Consider the following 21,841-nt stretch of genomic DNA (forward strand, 5'->3'; position numbering starts at 1 on the left):
TCTCTCGCACACACAAACATGCATACATACATACATATAGTTAAGAGAGAGACTGGTTTCATTAGTGTGTTCTCTCCTGGAAGTGCTATATGCATATCTTACACTTCCCATCAGGAAGAAGGACTTATTTTGCACAGAGCAGGTAACCTGCTGCTTCAATTTAGACCTTAGAAATGATGGTAGTTGGTTGCTTGTTTGGTCACTGAAATGCTTGTCTATTGAACATATAGGATTGTTTTCTTCTTGTTTTTGTTTTTTTTTTTTTTTAAAAAAACCATTTCATTTCATAGGGCTGGCTGAGAGGGGGAAAAAATCTACTGGTCTGTATGCATATATCACCAGCAGACATTTAACTCCTTTACATAATGCCTTCCTCCAAACTGGATCACACATGTGTGCGTTCATGTTGTTGTGTGTATGTGTATATATGAGTATGTGTATATATGTGTGTATGTACGTGTATGTACGTGTATACACACAAACACACACACTTGTGTCTTTGGGTATATAGGTAGGATTAAGTAACTTGAAAGCATTAGTTTATATGTGGTAGCATACTTTTAGTGTCCAGGATGCATTGACTGCCACTGTCCTGACAACAGAGTGCAATTGATATATATTTATATGTATTTTCAGTGCTATTGCTGCCTTTGCCACTGTTGCCTCTGCAGTAGGGTTTAAACATCCATGCCCAGAAGGAAGAAAAAGAGCAGTAGCGTGTCCAAATCCATTCAGTAGGGGAATCTTCATCCTCACCTCCCCCCCCTCATCTTCCCTGCCCCCCCCCTCTGCTCCTTTCTAGCATCCTTCTCCAGATCAGGCACAGCCACATTCTTCCACAATCATATTGGGAACGTCCCTCTTCACGATGTTGTATTCATCATCAAAGTACAGCATGGATATTGTGCTAAGTTTGGTTGGAATGCAGCAGGAGTTCACGGTGCCTGGGTTCAGCCCTCGCATGCGGTACTGATTCACGACTGCTGTGTGAAAAGAGGAAGCTGAGCCCGGGACTCCAGCCAAATAGGCTGGGCAGCTCCCTTCACAGTAATTCCCATAGTAACCCGCTGGTGCTATGATCCAGTCAGTCCATCCGATGATCTTAAAGTCAATGTAAAACTCTTGCCTGCAGCATAAATTGGTCCGGCCATCGCATTCCAGACCTCTTTTCCGAATCCTGTGCTTGTTGTCAGCCAATCGGGCTTGCACCACTAAAAAAGGCCGGTGGGATTCATCCCCAGAATCCACATAAATTGGCAGCACTGAATACTCTTCACAGCCTTCACACTGAATGTCCAAACTCAATCTTCTCTCTCCTTTCTCAAACAGAGCTTGGATTGCTTCTGTCATAGGAAATGTGTGCCAACCACTTCTTTTGAGATCAACTTTCTTTTCAACCACATTCCACTTGTTGCTGGTGTCCGAGTCTTGGAAATACACTTTGACTCTTACTTTTCGCCGGCTGCCTTTCTCCAAGACGTAGGGAAGCAGCTTCAAGTAAAGCCACAAACTGGCTTGAACCACAAACAGATTCTGATTGCCTTCGTTAGAAATGAAGAAATAGAGGCGCATTCTAGAAGATGACAGGTCATCTGGAATATAATGGAAGGGGGAGGAAAAAAATTAATTTTTTTTTAATGTTTCATGTTTGTGTTAGGTTTTCTCAAGGAAAAGAAAATGAAAATGAATCGTGGATCAAAATAAATGCATAATATTAGTAAGTGCCACAAATAATATACATAAATGGCTAAACTGAAGAGGGAGGGGGGAATGTACACCATCAGCTACAGATTGCAAAGTTGTTCAGTGGCTGAATCAGCACCAGAAAGCCATTATAAAGTAAGTTCCCAGAGAGAAACTAATAAGGGTATATAAGGAGAGGGGGTGGGGGAGCCAGATCCTTAGAAATCAGTGTATAAGCAATTAAGTTCAGATAGATGGAAAGTCATGAAAGGAACTCAGAGCACCTGGATAAGTGCTAATTAGTTTTTTTTAAAGTGTTGGCCTGGCACAGGCACCCCTCCTGTATAATCTTCCCAGAAAGCACAAATTGTTAACAATCAGGGAACGGGATTTTTTTTTTCTTCAGAGAAAGGATTTGGTTACAATTTAGATGCACTGTAAACTCACCCACTGGCTCTATAATTCTTGAGAAATGTGAGGACTTGCTGGATTTGTCCACTTGACCATAGCAAATACTTACCGGGATTGTAAAAGTATCTGATTCTGATGGCTCCAGATTGCAAATAGAAGCATGTTCTTTTGTATAATAATATCCAGAACATAAAAGTGTCAGAGAAAACCTTCCAGCACAACTATCTCCTTGATATTTTAGCTTTCAGAGGGCTGGGGTGAGGTGAGTTATTATTATGAGTATGAGTATGAGTAATATGAGCCTTAGCCACCAGTAGCTCAAAGGGTACTATCCAGGCAAAGGTTTATTACCTTAGTAATAACTGAAATGACAGGACAGTTGCATTTGTCATAATTGTGCCCAAAGATATACCTTGTCCTGCCACCTTAAATTCTCTTTTGCACCATTCTTAAAGGTACAGGATGCCTGTCTTATTTATTTACTTGGCATCTGGACACCTAAAGAGAACAAGTCCTCTTGTACACCTTGCAGCTGTTTCATTTACCTAAAGGATGAACTTTAGACATTAATCATTTATAAGTCCCACACAATTTTTCTGGATATTAAGCTAGTTTTCATTGCAGCCAATGGGTGACAGAGCTGCACTTAGTCATACTTAGAGTGGCTCTTGAAATCAATCTGAATTAACTTAGTCAAGACTAATTCAAGTCCCACTGATGTCGGTGGAATTAACTCTGTATCCAACATAATGCAATTGCTGTTTTCTTTTCTTTGAGATTAAAGCAGGAAAGCAGATGCCATGAGCAACTGGTTGCTGCCTTCTGGTTCATATTTATAATATGAACACTAAATGGAACAAGCTGGCACCGAATCTCTTACCCAAACACCTCTGACCTAGAAATTACTATCCTGGGCACATTTATGTGAAACTCAGCAGGTCTACCTTTGAGCAAATATGCACAGGATCACACAGCTCCAGAGTTTATTCAATATTCTTCATTCTGCTTCAATTCATTCCAATCCAATTCCACATTGTTCAGTATGTTGAAAAGAAAAAGTGCTGGCATTGTCAAGCCGAATTGCAAATCTTTATACTTTAGACCTAGCTTTTGCAATGCGACAGAATAATGCTTTATTAGTAGTAGTATGGGATGGATATATTTTCTTAGTCTAGGAACATGATGAAGAAAATATCATACAGTAAGTTGAATGTGTATTTATCATAATGTGTATTTATCATAATGTGCATTTATCATAAAGCTGTAGTCCCAGCACATCCAAATGGCACCAAACATTTAAAGGTAACAATAACATGCATGATAAACAGGTAAAAAATTATAATTCTACTAGAGGAAGAAAACTAAATTCTAATAGTTTAGTCCTTCTCTTATTTTACTCACCCAGATAATGAATATATTCACTTATCCCTCTATCTCTTCCTGCCCTGTATATATTATAATGGCTTTCAAACTTTTTACCTTAAAACAATCCTTTTTAATAATGCCTGCTGCTTTGAGGAACCCCTGAACTTTTGGTATGAATACAACACTGCTGCAATTAATTTAGAAGCACATATCATATTCACACTCAGCTCATACACAGGACACTGTTAGTCAGTGCTTACTGCATGTGACTTAGGACACACTTAATATTTGTGTATATTTTTCTGGAAAGGAAAGCTTGTTTGTCATCTTTTCATTGACAAGTACCTTAACAACTTCTAAGGAAGAGCATATTTGACAATAGTATTTACACTGGTGGTTTTGCTAGTTGGCAGCTGTAGAACATAGAAATGTTAATATAAAGTATCAGAGAAAGGTGGGATGGACAGACAGACATATGGTTTATGAAGAACAGTAAGAAAACCTCACTTGGATTTGCAAAAAGGTAACTTCAGCAAAGTAGAGCAGCTAAACTGGAGATGTGGGATAGACATGGTGCTGTTAAAATAGAAGGAGCAATAGAATCAGAGAAGTGTAGAAATAGGCAAAAAAGGTGGACATTACACCAGAGAAAGAAACACAAGATGAACCGATATTGTTGTGACTGGGGAAACGAGAGGAGGAAATGGATTAAACGCTATCACAAATGCAATTCTTATGGGTGAGTTAATATTAATAAGTGAGATCACAGGGTAATAACTGATAATTTTTACTCATTCATAACTTTAAACTCTGGTTTAAGGAATACACAAGTGGATGCGTATAGGAAGTAGAAAGTCTCGCAGAATAAAGGATGCATGCAAAAATTATACGGATGAGATCACCAAAGTTTTATGGGGTATGTATGTGAGGAACAGAAGTTAGAGGTCAGTGAGTGGACGGATACCCAGAAGACCCTGTCTGAGGCTGAAGAAGAAGAGGGAGCAGAAGAAACTCAAGTGCTAGGCAGGATGGGGTTAGATAGAAAGATGACTGAGCAAAATAAGTCAATAAAATAGGGCAAGTTCATTTTATTAGTTGATAGCAGGCACAAAAGGAGAAGAATCTATAGGGAGGTAGGTGGGGCAGGAGGACGGGGGTTTGAAGGATGAGAATGGATTCAGGACAGATATTCTGTATGACACATGATTTAAAAAAACAAACAAACCAGGATATGGAACATTCAGTGATGTATAGAAAGGAACCAATGCATAGCAGAAGAAATTGTGATTGGTAAAGAAATCTGCATGGTAAAGATTTACTCTATGCCATGAGGAGAGCACCGGTTTCTGAGAGTAGCACATATAAACCTATAGCCTGTGGGAGGAAAATATGACAAAGTGATCTGATCAGCAGAGCCTGGAGGATGGGTGGTAAATAGATGGGATTTTTGCAGCAGGCATGCTAACAGAAGGTTAAGGTACACACCCATTAGCCCCCTACATACCCATTTAAATGGAGCAAGTACTGCAAATAAACAGAGGGTCAGTGGGACAGAAACCAAGGACGGAGAGGGAAATGGAGGGGCGCGGGACACGTCGGTTGCAGAGGGTAAATCAGAGCAGAGCAGGAGTTACAAAGATGTGACAGGAATTTAGCCCACATGGTGAAGAAATAAAGACGGGTGTGGCAGTAATCGGAAACGGGGAAGTAAGGGAGCGCAAAGCAGAAGGCTGGGGTTGCATGGATGGGTCGAGCCAGGACGGCACCGGTGTGGGGGAAACGCACAGGATGGGCAGTGGAAGGGAAGACGGGGTCCCCGCAAGGGAGAAGCAGCAGCAGAAAGCAGACGGAGGAAAGACCGGCGGCCCCCAGAGGGAAGCGGTGGGATTGCAGGATTGCCGGGGGCGTGGGGGGAGGCGAGACGGGATGCTCGGACCGACGTTCCGTGGCGGAGGCGAGGGATGCTCGGTGCCAAGAGGGCGAAGCGGGAAGGTGGACTGGGGGGATACACTGGCGGGCCACCCACCTGTCTCGGCGAAGCTGATGATCTCGGAGACCTGCTGGTGAGCCGCGGGCCCCCCATTCGCCTGCCCGTCCAGGTTGGGGATCTCGACGCGCCCGTCTTCGCGCAACTTGCCGGCGTGCAGTTTGCGCAGGGCCGTGACCAGAGCCGCCTTGGGCACGGCGTGGGTGATGTTGGGCCGGTCGCGCATCTGGAGCCGGTTGAGAATGTGCCTCTTGATGGCCTCCAGGAAATCGCCGTCCACTTCGCCGGGCTCTTCGGGTGGTCGTCGGAAGCCGCACGAGGTGCAAGTGTCCAGGGGCGCTGCCCCGGGAGGCGTCGGCGAAGCTCCGGCGCTCAGCATCAGCCAGCACGCTTCCGCCAGCAGAAGCAGAAGCGAGGCGGTCAGGGGCCCCTTCCGATCCGCCCCGTCCATGCCGATCACCGGGCAGTTCCGCTGGGAGGTTGAGATGTGAGCCGGGGAGCCGGCCGGATCGGACGCCCGGAGCTCAGGGCGGTCGGTAGAGCGACGGACAAGCCCCACGAGAAGAGTGCCAAGCGGGGCGAAGGCGCGATCTGGGCGAGAACGGCGTCCGAATCGGCGAGGGCACACAAGGCCAGTCGAAGGAGCTCCGGCGTTGCGAGGTTGCGAGGCGGAGAAGAAGAAGCAGAAGAAGGATCGATCGGGAAAGCCGCTTTCCCCCAGGGCAGTCGGAGTCCCCCGCGGCCTCACTCGGTCACTTGCCAGCGGGTAGCTCCAAAGCAGCCAACTCCTCTGTCATGATGTCAGTGGTTTGCCTTCAGGCAGGCAGCGTCCAGCCAAAAGCAGGCAGGAGGTGGAGAGAGAGCGCTCTTTTTTAGCCAAGAGTCATCGGGGGGCCAAAGGGGAGGGGGAAGACGGGGTGGCGTGGAGGATCCACGAGGCAGATTTGAGAGTCAATCCAATTTCTAGCGACGGGCTGGGGACACTCCAATCAACGATGCCTTCCTATCTTTCGCCACACGAGGAGGCGGTCGGCTGTGGGGGAAGCTCGCCAAATCCAATCCACCAAGCCGGTCCCTTGATACGCTCTGCAGCTGTCCTCTTTTTGCGCGGTGGGCGCGCTCTCCGTTCTGCGCCTTGGGTCGCTCCTCTCTGACAAAGCCGGTTACCCTGAAAGCAGAGAAGTGGAGGCAAGTAGGGAGAGAGGATCTTCAAAAGATCCGGTCAGTTGCAAGCAAACAAACAAACAAAAAAAAATCCCCTTCTTTAGCAGCCGCTCCTTTCTCCCGGACGGATTTCTCTTCTGGATCAAATCGGGGCTACAGTCCAGCCGATGGGTCCCTTTCCTGGGAGTCCCGCGAATAATTCAGCTTTCCAAGTTTTTTTTTTTTTAAAAAAAAAACCGCGGTTGGAAACAAACGATATCAAAGAAAGCCGCGGGAGGAAGAAGGGAAAAGCTCCCGAAGTTAAGTTGAAGAAATCTAGCCAGTGGGTCCTGCTTGAAGCTGCTCTCGCTCACTCGAGGCTCTCCTTCGCCTCAAGCAATCCTGTCCCGGTTAGTATTTGGCACCAGGACTTCTCATGAGTAAGCGCTGCGAGCGCTGCCTCCCTCTGCCAGTTGATCTTTGCTTGTGCTTCGTATTTTAATTTCTCTCTCTCTCTCCCTCTCTCTCTAGCTCGCTCGCTTCCGCTCCTGAACCTGACGTTCCGCCCCCGCTCTCCAAGCAAAAGGTCTCGGTTGGAAAAGCTCTTCTCTTCCCCCCCCCCCTCCCGCTTCTTCTTTCCCCCTCCCCTTCCTTCCTTCACCTGCCAAATCGCAACGTTGAGCCACTTTTCTTTCGAAAACGTTTGTTACGGATTGCAGCAAGTTCCTGATGCGGAAATAATATCTGCTCGCTTCTTGAACGAAACTCTTATCCCTAATTTCCTCCCTGACACGCGCGCGCGCGCGCGCGCTCGCACACGTTCAGCGTAGCCAAAGTTGGCGATTAAAGGGTATCCCTTGCCGGTCTACCAGCAACAACGTCAGTTGCAATGCATTAACTGCCAATAACTGCCAGCCTGTTGGGAGGACCGTTGCAGATGAGAGTTTGTGCAAGGGACTTGCCTTAAGACAAAATGCCTATAGGGATTCTCAATCATCCAGGTCATGGTTGTCCCAAAAGTGCTTTTCAAAAGGCAATTGGGCTTTCTTGGTTTTTTCTTTCTTTCTTGGCTTCTCATCCAAGAAGCTTCTTCAGCCAGAACTGAAGAAGCTTCTTGGATGAGAAGCAAAACCTTTTTAAGGGGGGGGGGAACCCAATTCCATTTGCCTTTTGAAAAGCACTTTTGGGTTAGACAAAATGCACAGCTTTCTCCTCCAGGTCTTGCCTACCATGTAGAGATAACAGCAGTAGAAAATGCTGGATTGTTGTGGGAAATAAATAAGCCGCCCCTGGCAAAGTGTGAGTTGGAGTGACAAGATGGGGAACAACTATATCCCCAGTATGTTCCACAAGCATAACATTCCTTGTTTGAGAGAAACTGCATACTAAAAGAAATTCGAACATGACAAGATACAGCAAATGGGCTGTAAGGCAAGAGTCCAGTTGGGCTCCTGGAGGCCGCTTAGGAATGTACACACTACAAAGTGCCATATAGTTTACCTTGGTATAGAAGGTTTGCTCTCACCCTTTATAACATACATTGTTTTAAACTTTTCAACCCAGACTACAGTGGTTTGTCATCTCCCATCTGAGAATAAACAAGGTCCAGCTTGCTTAATTTTTCTTAAAATCAGTCAATGTTGGCTGGCACTATCTTGACTTAGCTCAGAGCTTTCTTGGAGGCTAGTCAGGCCTCCTAACTAGCCCAATTCATTTATCCTTCAGTAAAAATGGCTATTTCCCTTAGGTTGGAGTCAAGACTCAAATCTAGAGCAGATTTAACCCCAAGTAGGAATGGCAGGCAACAGTTTTGGGAACTGCTTGCCCTATAAAAGAAGTACAGAAAGCTGGACCAAATTGAGCAAGCCAAAGATTTGGATGAGTTTTACCTGAAGGCCTTGCTCTTGAAAATAGCACATAGACCTGCGGAGTGCATGCATGCATGCATACAGTTCATGAGACAGGCTGGTGTGCGGTGAAAGGTGCCAAGGAAAGGTGCCAAAGTGTTGGTAGGCATCTCTACACAGGTGGTGCTTCTCATGATCAGCTTCTCTAAAGAAGGGTCTGGAGCTACCGAGGCCCTGTATTTTTGCGTCTTAAGGGGTCAAAGGGCTTTGAAACAGAGGTGTGCACCTGCCACTCATGCCCACAAACATTTAGGACAGGGTGTATGCAAAGCAGGCAAGGAGAATCAAAGGCGGGCAGCTTGCCAGGGGATCATTGCTCCTCTGCGACCACATCAAACACGGGGGTCCTACAGGGAGGAAAGGCGGGACCGGGCAGTTACCGCTAAAGAGATGGGCAGAGGAAGGGAGAGAAAGACAAAAGGCAAGGGGCTGGCTGGTGCCCTGCGCGCCTCCCCGCTTGTTGATATTCCGGGGGCATGCTCGGCTTGGTCGCGGCCGCCTCTGGCGGGCTTCTCATCGGGGAAATCCCTGGCTTTCCTTGAGGCCTGGCTTCGACCACCTCCCCGCCATCCAGCGCCCGTCCTTTTTCATCCGCTCTCGCCGAGGGTGGAAGGGGGAAAGGAGGGGTGAGGCCGCTTGTGTTTCCCCCACCCCCCCTGACGTGGGGGGTGCGTGGGGACCGGTGGTGGCCTTGATTCAGCCGCTCTGGCTCGCGGCGCGGCTTTTTTAATAGGCAGCCGCAGGCTCCGAAGGCGGCGAAGAAGGGGAGGTGGGGGGGGGGGCGCGAGAGAGAGAATAGAGCTTGCACCTGGCACTGCCAGTGGGAATCTTGCCCTTATCCCGGGCAACAGAGAGCAAAGAAACCAAATAAAAGCCACCCAGCGCACGAAGACAGCACACAAGAGAAAAACGCACACGCAATCACGCCGTTAAGAGCCAAACGCTCGCCGGAGGCGGAACAAACACACACCAAGCGAGCGCTTTGCAACAATGGGAACAGAGCGCGAGGGAAGGTCGGGGCACCGTCGCATCCTTACACTCTGAACCCCCCCCACCCCCGATCCCACCCCCCTCCCGAGAACACACGGCCCTAAAATGCTCTTCGTAGAGAATCGCGGCTCCAAACCTCTTCCAGCACCCCCCAAACCGCCGCCCCCCCCACATCCAAAGTTAGGCCTCGGCTTTGGGGTCCTTGAGACCGGAGACCAGCGGCCTCCGGGGCGCCCAACAGAGTGAGGGGCAAATCTGTCAACGCCTTTGCAAACGCGCGCACGGCTCTCCGTTTCATAACGTTCTAATCAAACACGCGTTTTCTCCAATGAGCCGGGTGGCTTTGCTGTTCTCGGGTCTGGGCTTCTTGGGATTTGTGTCCGCCAGTATCTCTGGGGTCAATCTGATAGGAAGTCGGACCTCAAGGGCTTTTCCTCTAGGTCCCGGATCTCAGCCGGAACTTGGCAGTGCGAAGTGGCTCCCTTCCAAGAAGTTGAGCACCGAGTGCCAGATTTGCTAACAGATAGCTGCGTTTTCACCCGATGGGCGATTGCCTTCTATGGGGCAGTCGAAGTGTGGGGCAATTGAAGTCTATGAGTCGAAGTGTTTGAGAGTGCTTTGGGCGTCCCGCGTGGGGATCCCGTTGATTCGGATTAACAGAATCTGTGGGGCCCACGCGCGCCACTCTTCAACCCCCTTCCCCTCCCCTACGCCTTCGGCGCTTCCTTTCAATGGCTACCGCGTAACACAGCGGGATTCAAAGGGGGCGCGGGAAAAGCACCGCCGACAGAACGGAGGCTTTGCTTCGGCGCTGCCGAGGATGCCGGCGGCAGGTTCATTGAAGGCCTTATTGCCTTGGCAGAACAGCCGCCTGGCCACCCGTTCCAGAACCAGTCTTTCCCCCTTCCCTCCCCTTGGGGTCAAGGCCATGCGAAGGGGGCGAGTCTGTTGCGAAGTAGGCGAAAGAAGAGCCGTCGCCGTCAGGCACCTCCCTGGTCCTCTCTCTCTCTCTCTCTCTCTCTCTCTCTGGCAGGCCGGAGACGATCCAGGGAACTTTAGGCAAATGGCGCCGCCTGTCGCTTATTGCTGGAAAAGGGCCAGCTGCCCACTGAAAAGGTTCGCTCCCTTTCCTTCTCTACTAGCGCGGTCTTCGGAGGAGGTGTTATGGCAGACAAAATGGATCGCTTCCGTTGTTTTTATACTTCCTTGGCCTTGGTAAGGCCTTGGTGCAGATTCTTGCCGAATTTTCTTTGAGCCCCGAAAAATGAGGTGCTAATAATTAATCCATTGATGATCAACGATTTGGAAGCGCTTAGCTTAGCCTGCCTCTTTTACCTCCCCTGCCTTAAAATCGGAATAATTTTGCAACTGTAGGGGGATCCTGCAGGTGTGTTGAAAGGTGGAGGTTGGAATGTTTTCAAGATCAAAAACCCAGTTTGAAGTTTAAACGGGGTGCTTCCCCACTTTTTTATGTGTCTTGAGCTGTTTTCTGCAGAACCACTGCCAGTTTCCAGTTGGCAGCACAGACAAATCGAATAGTTTGTCTTCCTCTCCCTTTGCTAAAGAGCTTTGTGGGCACTTTGTTAAGAAATGCTACTTGCATGAAGTAATTAGGTCAAGTGCAGAGACTACCAAGTGTAAATCCGAATGAATTGCCCATCTCCAACTGAGATTTCTATTATTATGACAAATATCAGCAATTGCTTAAGGTGATCTACTTTCTGCAGCTTTTAGACAAGTGGCTGTCATATCACCCCACAAACCTGTTCACACATCATTAAACCAAAATTTAGTTTTATATTATACAATTGTTCACACATTATCAAACCACAATTTTGCATTATTTTATAAAAGCAGAGGCCAAGAATAAATAAAAGCAAATGCAGAATATGATCATTTTTCCTACCTCTATTAAGATTGCAATCTATGTACTTATAATAGAAAATAACCCCACCAAATACAATGGGAATTACTTTTGCATAAATAAGAATGGGAGAACCGTAGTGTAATGGATTTGATGTAGTCTGGCTTCATTTCAACTTTTCCTGAAATTCATTGCATTGTATGAGTGCCTCCTATACATATACTAGCCTATCCATTTTCCATTGGGTCATTGTTTCAGAGATACTTCCTTATCTAAATAGAGAAACAAAATTACCGAAGATGGATAAAAAAGCAGTGGAAGCAGAAACTGGATTCCTCATTGAGTTTCATTGTGGGAGTCTGGCAAGGAGCATTGGAAATCTTCCCTTCCCTTCCCTTCTGCTGCTTCTGGGTGTTACTGGGTGGGTGTCAGGTCCAAACCCAAAGACAATACAGACAATACAATTGAGACCTAGACTTTATTTGGTTGCACCTAATAGCCAGAGTCTTGCCAAACTAAATAGCAATAGCACTTAGACTTATCTACTGGTTCACAGTGCTTTACAGCCCTCTCTAAGCGGTTTACAGTCAGCATATTACCCCCAACAATCTGGGTCCTCAGAAGGATGGAAGACTGAGTCAACCTTGAGCCAGTGAGAATTGAACCCCTGGCAGTCAGCAGAATTAGTCTGCAATACTGCATTCTAACCACTGCACCACCATGACTCCTGGTTATAAAGCTATGATCTTCTAACCTGCTAGATATATCCTGCAAGTTTCTGTGATGTGGTTACCCTAAACCTCTTCCCCCTTTTCCTCTCCAGCTCAAGACTGCGCAGTCTCTTAATCCAGGCCTCTCTCTGACAAGATTCATGATTGTGAGACCAGCTGCGAAAATGTCAGGGAAAACACACAACTGCAGCAGCAGCCAGTAGGACTAAAACAGCCACAACTTCCCCAAATTTCATTTCTTCAGGAGTCATGAGTCTAGATAAATTAGTCCATTTGATAGATCTTGATTCAAAAATTGCTCCCCTATGATGCACTATTTCACCTAGTTAAAGATCATGACGTTGTGAACTGCCTAGACTAGAGTGAATATGAAAGTGAATGGGCAGTCATATAAATTCTCCAAATAAAATAAAATAAATGATATCTATATTTTTAGTAGTATATAGCTATATGCACACACATGTACATACATATATCCACAGCAATCCATTGAACTTTCAAAATGAGAAGAGGCATGTTTGATATAGCAAATCCTGGGGCATTGTGATAGCATATGAAAAGAAATTTCTGAGCATCATGAAACATTTTCACTTTGAACGTGATTAATGCTTGTATTTTAAATATTTTTACATAGGAATTAGAATTGGTATACCTCCAAGGCTGTGATTCCAAGTAACAAACTTTTAATCCAAATTCTTAATCTATTTACCTTTCTCAATATATTGTACACTGCCCAGAGTTGGCTAGAGCAGCCTATATTTGTTGCAGCTTAATTCTAATAAAATATTATTTGGCTTGTGTTGTTCATCACATACGTTTCAACATGCATTTATTAGTTCTAAATACATATGTTTAGTATCAGGTGTTAATTAATTCATACTACATAAGAGCAATTAAGCTTATCACCAAAAACTCAAAGGTGCCGATATCTCATGCAGAAAGTAAAATAAGATTTCTTTATTTAAATCTGGCAACTTCTTTTCCTATAATTGCAGCATCAAATGCACCTGATTTGTCAGGAACATACGGGGGAAGGTGAGTCTTGTAACTCTATTATATATTGGTATATCTAAAACATTAACACTTATGCTGCAGGTTCTAATATCATTCAATATGATTTCATTTTCCAGTCTAGTTGAGGACTTGTGATCTTTTTTCATATTTTTTCCTGACACCCCATTTACAAGTATTAACAGCCTCTGCAGCTCCACATTTATAATCTCATTTGCAGCTCATAGCAAGTACAAAAGTTGGCAGTTTATACCAACATGAATATCCAAATAAATCAATGTCAGAAACTTTCTACACATTGATTTAAAAAATGGACATGTAATGAAATGAACCCATAAAGTTATAGACACTGCTCTAATGTCAATAATTTAATTATTACTAGGAACTATTTTTATTATTTTTAATTCTGGTGCATTATTTAAATCTATCTAGAGTATTAAAAATATTGAAAGCATAGATTTAAACCTTCACAAGTGCATTTAGGGAATCATTTGAACTCCATGGATTTAATTCTGAATAACATGTATAAAAAAACCAGGCTGATTTAAGAAGATTCAAGCTCTGAATTTTAGTGCTGAAAACTTCGCAGAATCATTTGTGTATCTTTTCAAGGTTTTATTAATTGTTTTAGAAATTACTCAAGAAGTCCTAGCAATATACCCAGAAAGGTAAAATTGTATAAAACAAAATAGCTTAAATTTTGAGTGTAATCTAGAGCTTGAAAACTGAATCAGATTGAAATAGTCACATAATTTGTACTAAAATACTTTATCTAAGTCTTCAAAAGGACATTGCAGGAGAAGGAGTGGTAGAACTTGGGGGCAGAGTCAAAAGAGGAATCAGCCTAGAGTCTGTATGTTGCCACAAGCAGACTAAATCCAATCCCTCTTGAATTCCTTAATACTTATTTATTGTCAAAATAATGCTATTAGTTGTCTAGATTCCTGTGCATAGGCATGAGCAATAAATCAATTTAATTGGAACTTAACATGTGGTCCTGGTCTTTCATGCCTGACTGATATGGTGGTAGCCCACCCCAGAGTATATCTAAGGTGGGATATCACCACAGAATAACATTCTTTTGTAGATCAAATCTGTGGGTTTTTTTTCTTGTGGAAGGGATGTCCTCTGATAATCATAAAACACAAAGAGATTAATGGTTTATAGAAGAAAGTATTCCTTCAGTTAATTGGATTCTAAATCAGTTAGAACTGAAGCACCTTTAATTATACTCAATAGCAAATATATAAGTCATCTTTCTAAGAAATGAGTAAAGAATTGTAGTCTTAAACACCCTGCTTAGAACTTTTCCAACCCACGGTTTTTAAAATACATCACTGAAAAGGGTTGTCCATTAGGAAATTCAAATAATTTTTCACTTCTGTATGCAGCCCTGTATTTACTTTTATTAATACCTGGGGCTCATATACATAATCATATTTATTAATCTGTCTTTCAAAGAGAATATGGGGGGATAAAATGGCAAATTTATTATTTATCAATGAGTTTTTTTGCATTTATTAAGGACAAGTGCCTTTGATATGGTGAAGTAAGGTTTTCTGAAAAACTTTATTACATCAGTCTCAAGGTTCCTGAGGTAAAGTTAAGGCAACAATTTTCAAACAGAGTGAAACATGAATTCTTCCTGTCTCATGAAACTATTCAGCTTTGCTCTGTTTCTTAGTTGTAACTCTATTCTGCTTTACTAATTTGGGAGAAAGGCCTGAAAATTACTTATAACCATACTGTGAGAGAATCATATGTGGATTGCAAAAGACAGGATGACCACTAGATAACCTAAAAGTAAGATTTTTCCATATCTCTCTGCTGTCATCTCATAGTTGTCCGGATTTTTGTTGCCCACGTTTAGTAGCCTTCACCTCCAATATTACATATGATCATTAGTGAAAAAATATACTTTATAGTAGTGTTACAGGAATGTCTACACTGAAGTGGCAATTATTTTGTTCCCAGCCTATGGGCTGAAACAGTATTCCCAGGGACTTCAGTTAATTCTTGAATCTGTATTGCTAGAACACTTATGTTCCAATTAATTGGCCAGGGAAAAGTTGAGAAGAAATAAAAGATTTATTTAGGGCATAAATAAATAAAAGGTGGGGAATGAAAAAATAGCTAATTTACATAAGCAATTATATAAATTAGACAATCTACAGTTGATAATTATGCACATAATATTCCTGTGAGAACCACTTGTTGAAATGGGCCCCTTTATGAACTAAATAAATAAATAAATAAATATTATTTACATATTGATAAAATCATATTGCCTAAGGGCATGCTGTTTATAATCTTCCTCTATACAGAAATAGAACATGTAATAATAGGGTTGGAAGGGATCTTGGAGGTCTTCTAGTCTAACCTGCAGAAGCAGGAGACCCTATGCCATTGGCAGTCGAGTCGAGGCCATCATATATTTTTGACTTTATATATTTTCTAGTTGAAGTGCTCCAAATAAAATAAATGAATTGGAATCAAAATGAGTGCAATTCTTGTCCCAAATTTGCTAGAGTTTTGGAGTAAAGTGGCTAACTATATATATGAGAACAGATATTGCCTTATTTTTCCTCTTAAGAACAACTTTAAAAAATGAATATGACTTTTCATTACCTTTTGTAAAACATCACATTTGAGTGTAAAAATTGATCAACAAGACAAAGTTATATAACACAATTAATATGTATTAATTGTATACATATTATACTAATTTATAATTGTTTTTATAATAAAGTTTTAATAGAATCTGTTTATTTTAGTTTTATGGATTTGATTAACAGAGTTTATTAACATAATCTTATACATCTAGAATACACTTAGAATAAAATGGTGATTAGAATTGCATATAATTGAAACTTCAGAGATAAATATCTTACAAAGAAAAAGGTTATCAAAATAATAACATTTAATGCGTATCAACGTGGAATGCAGTTAAGATATTCATGATTGGAAAATAGCGTTTAACGGATTAATTTATCTGCAGTTTAGCTTCACTGATTATAGATGTTTAATGATGTCCTTCATCAATATGGAAGTCTCTCACACACAACAATTCTAAATGATCAAACAATTTTAGGGTTAAGAGGGTAAAAAAGAATGCAAGTTTCTGAGTTAACCGGACCTCTATTATCAGGCAAAATGGCAAACAAGGGGGAGAGGAGAGAAAGAATGTCTGATATGGAGCTTTCATTTAATTTTAAAATCCAATATGGAAACAAGATAGAGAAATGCAAATTAGCCTTTCTCAAGAGTAAAGATATTTCCAGCTTGCAAAAAAAAAAAACTATTCTAAATCCTAGATTTAAAGGCTAGATTACCAAGGAACTGCTTTTACATCAATATTTTCTAATTTTATAGCGTAGCAACCTGAGATATTTCCAGCCCAGATTGACCCACTTTGATATATTAAACTGTGAAAATGCCCTTTAAAAAGCTGCTTTCTGGCCCTTTCTTATTCACAACCCTTTTCCCTTAGGGACAACTCTACCTCTTGCATATGCACAAAAACTGAACTATTAGCAGGACGAATGCTTCACACTCTTGGTGTTTCCTCTCTCCCCAACACCCTTTCACTTTCCTAGGTTGCTCATTGTGCTATACTAATCTGAGAAAGGATGGATGTTTTCTCTCTCTCTCCCCCCCCCCCTCTCTCTCTCTCTCTCTCTCCCTTCCTCCCTCCCTCTCTCTCTTTTCACACATACAGTCTCAAGCTGCTTAATGTTTAGTTTATTCAGGGTCATGCTTGCCTGATTCATTAAATGCATTCTAGGGAGACAAAAAAGATATTAAATGGAAATAGGGAAAGATCAGATTTGTGACAGATGGGTAGATGTATTTGTATTTAATTTGGGAAGCAGGCTAAAAAAGAAAGTACAAGTGTATTGCTGCAAAGAATGATAATCAGAAGAATCTGACTGGGGGCAGTAAACAATCAGTGACCGGAAAGATTTTCTCTCCTTTAGCAAAGGTGGTTAATATTTCAACAGGAAATATTATTTTATTCTTTCACTGGAATACAACTGCTAGAAGACATCATCTTCCCTCAGCAAGAATGTTATTTTAGAAGATGAAATTTGCCCTCTCTCCCTTTAAAATCTTTTTTCGTTTCATTCCTTTGGATGGTTGACAAATGGATCACATTTTCTTGTCACAATAAGCTGTCTTTGATTTAAACCATGGTCTGGAGGGTTCAAATTTCATTGTGAACTATAATCCGTGGTCTCCAACTGCAATGACTAGGTTCACAACATCCTAAACTCAAGCCAAATAATGTGTGGCTTAGCGTAATGGGTGAAACCCATAAAGAAGTAGATTAGAGATGCGCTATACATTCCCCAAAAGCAGGAAGATAACAGTGATCACTATTAATCTGAGCTCAGGAACCCAAACAAAATAAAAACATCCACACATTTTAGAGGCGATCTGTAATAAAACATAATGATTGAGAAATGCTTGTTTGAACTGGTGCGGGTTTTGTCTATTTTTGTTTAAATCATTTAAAATTAAAAATGAAGGATATTTTGATTCCCACAATGGATAAATGACTGCAAAAGTTGATGGAGGTAGCAGAGATGGCTAAATTGACTGCTTTGATCAAAGAAAAAAACATAGTTACTTTTGTTACTACTTGGAAACTGCTTCTGGACTTTGTGCTTGAGGTAGAAAAAAAATGAAACTTTGATTTGGGTTTTACTGATTAGATAGATTTGTTGTTACAGAAATGGCTAGTTTATACTATCATGGAAAAGTAAAAAGTTGAGGTGTGATATTATTGTCTTATTCTACTGCACCCAAGGGAGTCGGAAGGCAATGCCTTTTCCCCCCCTTCTTTTCTACCCTTCTCCCTTCCCCTTTCCCTCCCTTATGTTTCCTACCATATATTTTTGTATTTTATATTATCAGCTAATATAAAACCGTAAACTTGAAACAAGGACCATAAAGTCTACTAAAATGTCCTAGCCACTAGATTTCCCCATTTTTCTTCCAGTCCATCTCCATTCCACCTTTATATCTCCCAATGGTCAACCTTTGGCTTCCTGTCCAGGTTGGGTGAAGTCTTTCCTTTTCTTAATCCTTTCCATTTATTTTATTTATTATTTATTTATTTTATAAAATTTGTATGCCACCCTATCTCCAAGGACTCAGGGCAGCTCACAACGACAATCAACCAAGCGACTGTTAAAAACAACAAATATACACAAAAAATAAAAAAAAGTTTTTTAAAAATTTAAAATATATTACCCCATCAGTCCAGGCCGGGGGACATAAAGCCAGGTTTTCAATTCACGGCGGAAGGTGCGAAGGTTAGGGGCCAACCGGAGCCCCAAGGGAAGTTGATTCCAAAGGGTGGGGGCACTCACAGAGAAGGCTCTACCCCTGGGGGTCGCCAGCTGCCATTGTCTAGCTGATGGCACCCTGAGTAGGCCCTCTCTGTGAGAGCACACCGGGCAATGGGAAGTTGACTCTGGTTGCAGGTGGTCCGACAAATAGCCTGGGCCTAAGCCATGAAGGGCTTTATAGGTTAACACCAGCACCTTGCATCTCACCCGGAGGGCAACCGGCAACCAATGCAAGCCGCGCAGGAGTGGTGTAATATGGGAGTATCGGGTCCCTCCCGCAACAACCCGCGCGGCCGCATTCTGTACCAGCTGAAGCCTCCGGGTGGTCTTCACGGGCAGCCCCAGGTAGAGAGCATTGCAACAGTCAATCCGGGAGGTGACTAGTGCGACTGTGTGTAGGGCATCTCAGTCCAAGTATGGGCGCAACTTTCCATTGTTGCTGCTGCTGCTGAAATCTTTTACCTTGCAAGGTAGGCAGGTTGGAACAAAGTTACAAAGTTTCAGCAAACACTGTTTGCATTTATCAACCTGAACCACCAGTTCTTCCTTGCCACCAACTTTCTATGGACCAACCAAGGAGCAAGCTGGATCATTAGCACTGAAGTATTGGTGATAAGGTGTGGTGAAGAGGCTTCTGCATTAGAGTCAAAGTAGACAACATGGGAAGTAAACACTGAGCATGTTTTGTTTAACAGTTGCTTATCTAATAAATTACCATTACTACTTACTAGGTTCAGCACTACACTGAACCAGGAGTGAAATTTACTTATCTTCACTACTGGTTTGCAAATGTGTGCGCTCATGCGCGCCTCCTCCACACATGCACAGAGCCTTCTGCGCAGAGGGTCAAAAACAGGACATGATGATGTCTGGGCAGGTGGGTGGAGCCTCCCACCACCGGCGCTACCAATTCGCCAGAGCCAGATAGAACAGGCTCAATTTCACCACTGCACTGAACCATAAACCTCAGTAGCTAGTACCATAACATATGGTTATAAACTATCATAGCTGGTACCATACAAAATGCTAAGTTAAAATTGAACAAATCAATTTATGCTTTAGTGCAATGTGTATGCTTTCAGGATCTGTTACTGTTCCATAATGAAATTGCTCCATTAGACGTATCAGATTTGTGTAAAAAAAACTCTTTAACTGGTTTCTGGGAATATTAACAAATACCTTGAAAATATTCTGGGCCATTCACTTTTCTCATGTTAGCCTACCTTCAATGTTGTAATAACAAAGGAAGCAGAAATCCTTCCTTGATGCCAAGATGAGATATAAATGAAAATATATTTTCTCTTATACATAAAATCTCATCATTTTTCATTTTCAGAGGTTGCTTGCTTCCTTCTTGAAAAGGCACTTGGTGAAAACCATCATGAAATATTTTGATTTTTCCTTCTGAAACTAAGTTGAACTATGTTGGAAAAGAAAGTAAACTTTCAGGTCACAGTGCTTGTTCATCTAATTAAAGATAACATCTGAACCATGTTATAGTTAATCTGTTTTATTGTGAAGTAACAAAACTTTTGTTTTGCCAGAAGCTATAACTGTTGTATTACTCTACTCAAAATTAAGGCAACTACAGTGAGAATGTCACTGGTTTGATTTTGGTATATGACTTTCATCTATCATTCTTAGTTTAAAGTTCATAATCTTAGCTCAGTTCCCTTTTTGCATTTCCTATATCCAGATTAGCTAGGAGCAAGTTTCTCAAACACCACCCATTACTGACATTCCATCCTTACTAAGTCATGGAAGAATGTTTATTAATGAAATATCTTGAAACATCTTTTCCTCAGTGTTTCAAACATGATTTATTCATCCAATATTCCACTGATGAGAGATTAATTGGTATGCAGAATAAATTCAAACTTTAATTGCATATGGCGTATTATTCAACTTGTCATGTATTCCTCAGCACTTAAAGTACCATACGGCCACACCCTTTTAGCTGCCTTTTTTTGGTTCAAAGAGAAGTTTTAAAATAGAAGCCGGTAGATCTTCTCCCATTTATCATTTATCATACACCTTTTCTAATCAATACTGGATGTCCTAATTAAATATTACATGCATGACCAAACATTGGCTGAGGAAGCCAGAGAAATTTAAATTGGTTATCCCATTTTCATTCAAGTTCTGATTCTAGGATTCTTTGTTAGTAATACTTTCATTGCTCCTGCCTCAGGAAATGGAACTATCAGTGGCATCTTGAGAACATCTTGATGACACAAGCACAACCACACGATCATGCAAATTCCACTATTATGTACTTATATCCTTATGGTATTTGTATAATAATGACACTACTCTAATTTCCTTCCACTCACTTGGCAGCTGCCGATACCCACCATCTTGACTATGGCATTCATTTTTAAAGGAGGAGAACCTACGATTCCCCAAGTGTTACAAACTGTAGTTTCTATAGTATCCTATCCTATATTAGTTTGGGGAACTTTCCCAATCATCACATCCAGAGATGAGGGATGCTGGGAATTGTAGTTCTAGAGACCTCAGGTTCTCCAATTCTGATGTAGATGTTTGATTTGCTAAGAGTTCTACCAAGATTATGATTTTTGGTTTTAAAGAATAAGAAAGAAGAAAAAGAAGGATGAAGAGGAAGAAGAAGTGGAAGAAGAGGAAGTGGAAGAAGAGGAAGTGGAAGAAGAGGATGAAGAAGAAGAAGAAGAAGAAGAAGAAGAAGAAGAAGTTTCTTGACTACTGTAAAGATTTTACAAGTACAATTCTTTTAAAGTTATATCTCATAATCTTTCCCTAATTCTTATGTAGTTCATTATTTCTTCTACTTTTTTTTTGCTATCCCATTATTAATTATAGTTTGCACCTTATTTTTACAACTAGGCGCATCACAGAATCATAGATATGTATGATACTGTTATGATCAACTAGTTAATTGGATTGTTTCCTCTTTCCTATCATCTTCTCAGACTTCTCAATAATTATTGAGTCAATTAAAACCTATAGAGGTTAGTCCGGTGCTTACATTATGGTATTTTTAACAAGAAGCAAAGAATGTCTTTTCATAGGCATTTTATGGACAGCTGAATTTAATGAGCTCTTAACATTATCATGTCTGTTGTTATTGTACGTAGTTCTTTTATTGCTTTATGTAATGCGGTTAGGTTACGTTGCTTTATCTTCATTATTAGCTTGACACGTTTTGATCCTATGTTATATTTATATTAATTTTATTATATCTATAATATGTATGAATGTCATTCGGAGGGTTGTAAAATATTCCTTATTTTAAACAGTGACTTAAAATAAATAAACAAGCAAGTAACTGAGCAGATTAGTTATCTATTGTCTTGTATGATTTAAAACTCAATTCCATTTTCTCCCAGAAATCTCAGAGGATTTAGAGGAATAAG

General features: G+C 42.0%; 1 protein-coding gene across 1 annotated transcript; it reads right to left on the bottom strand.

The window, feature by feature from the left end:
• Positions 1–816: 816 nt before the first annotated feature.
• On the bottom strand, positions 817–5,897 carry INHBB (inhibin subunit beta B). The gene is made up of 2 exons (XM_070957098.1): positions 5,486–5,897; positions 817–1,592 (listed from the first exon to the last, which is right to left on the bottom strand). The coding sequence occupies exons 1-2, from the start codon at positions 5,895–5,897 to the stop codon at positions 817–819; spliced, it is 1,188 nt and encodes a 395-aa protein (XP_070813199.1).
• Between the last annotated feature and the right edge of the window lie 15,944 nt (positions 5,898–21,841).

Source organism: Pituophis catenifer, unplaced genomic scaffold, assembly GCF_029215685.1.
Source record: "Pituophis catenifer annectens isolate HBS135680 unplaced genomic scaffold, rPitCat1.0.hap2 SCAF_1, whole genome shotgun sequence".
Lineage (NCBI taxonomy): Eukaryota > Metazoa > Chordata > Lepidosauria > Squamata > Colubridae > Pituophis > Pituophis catenifer.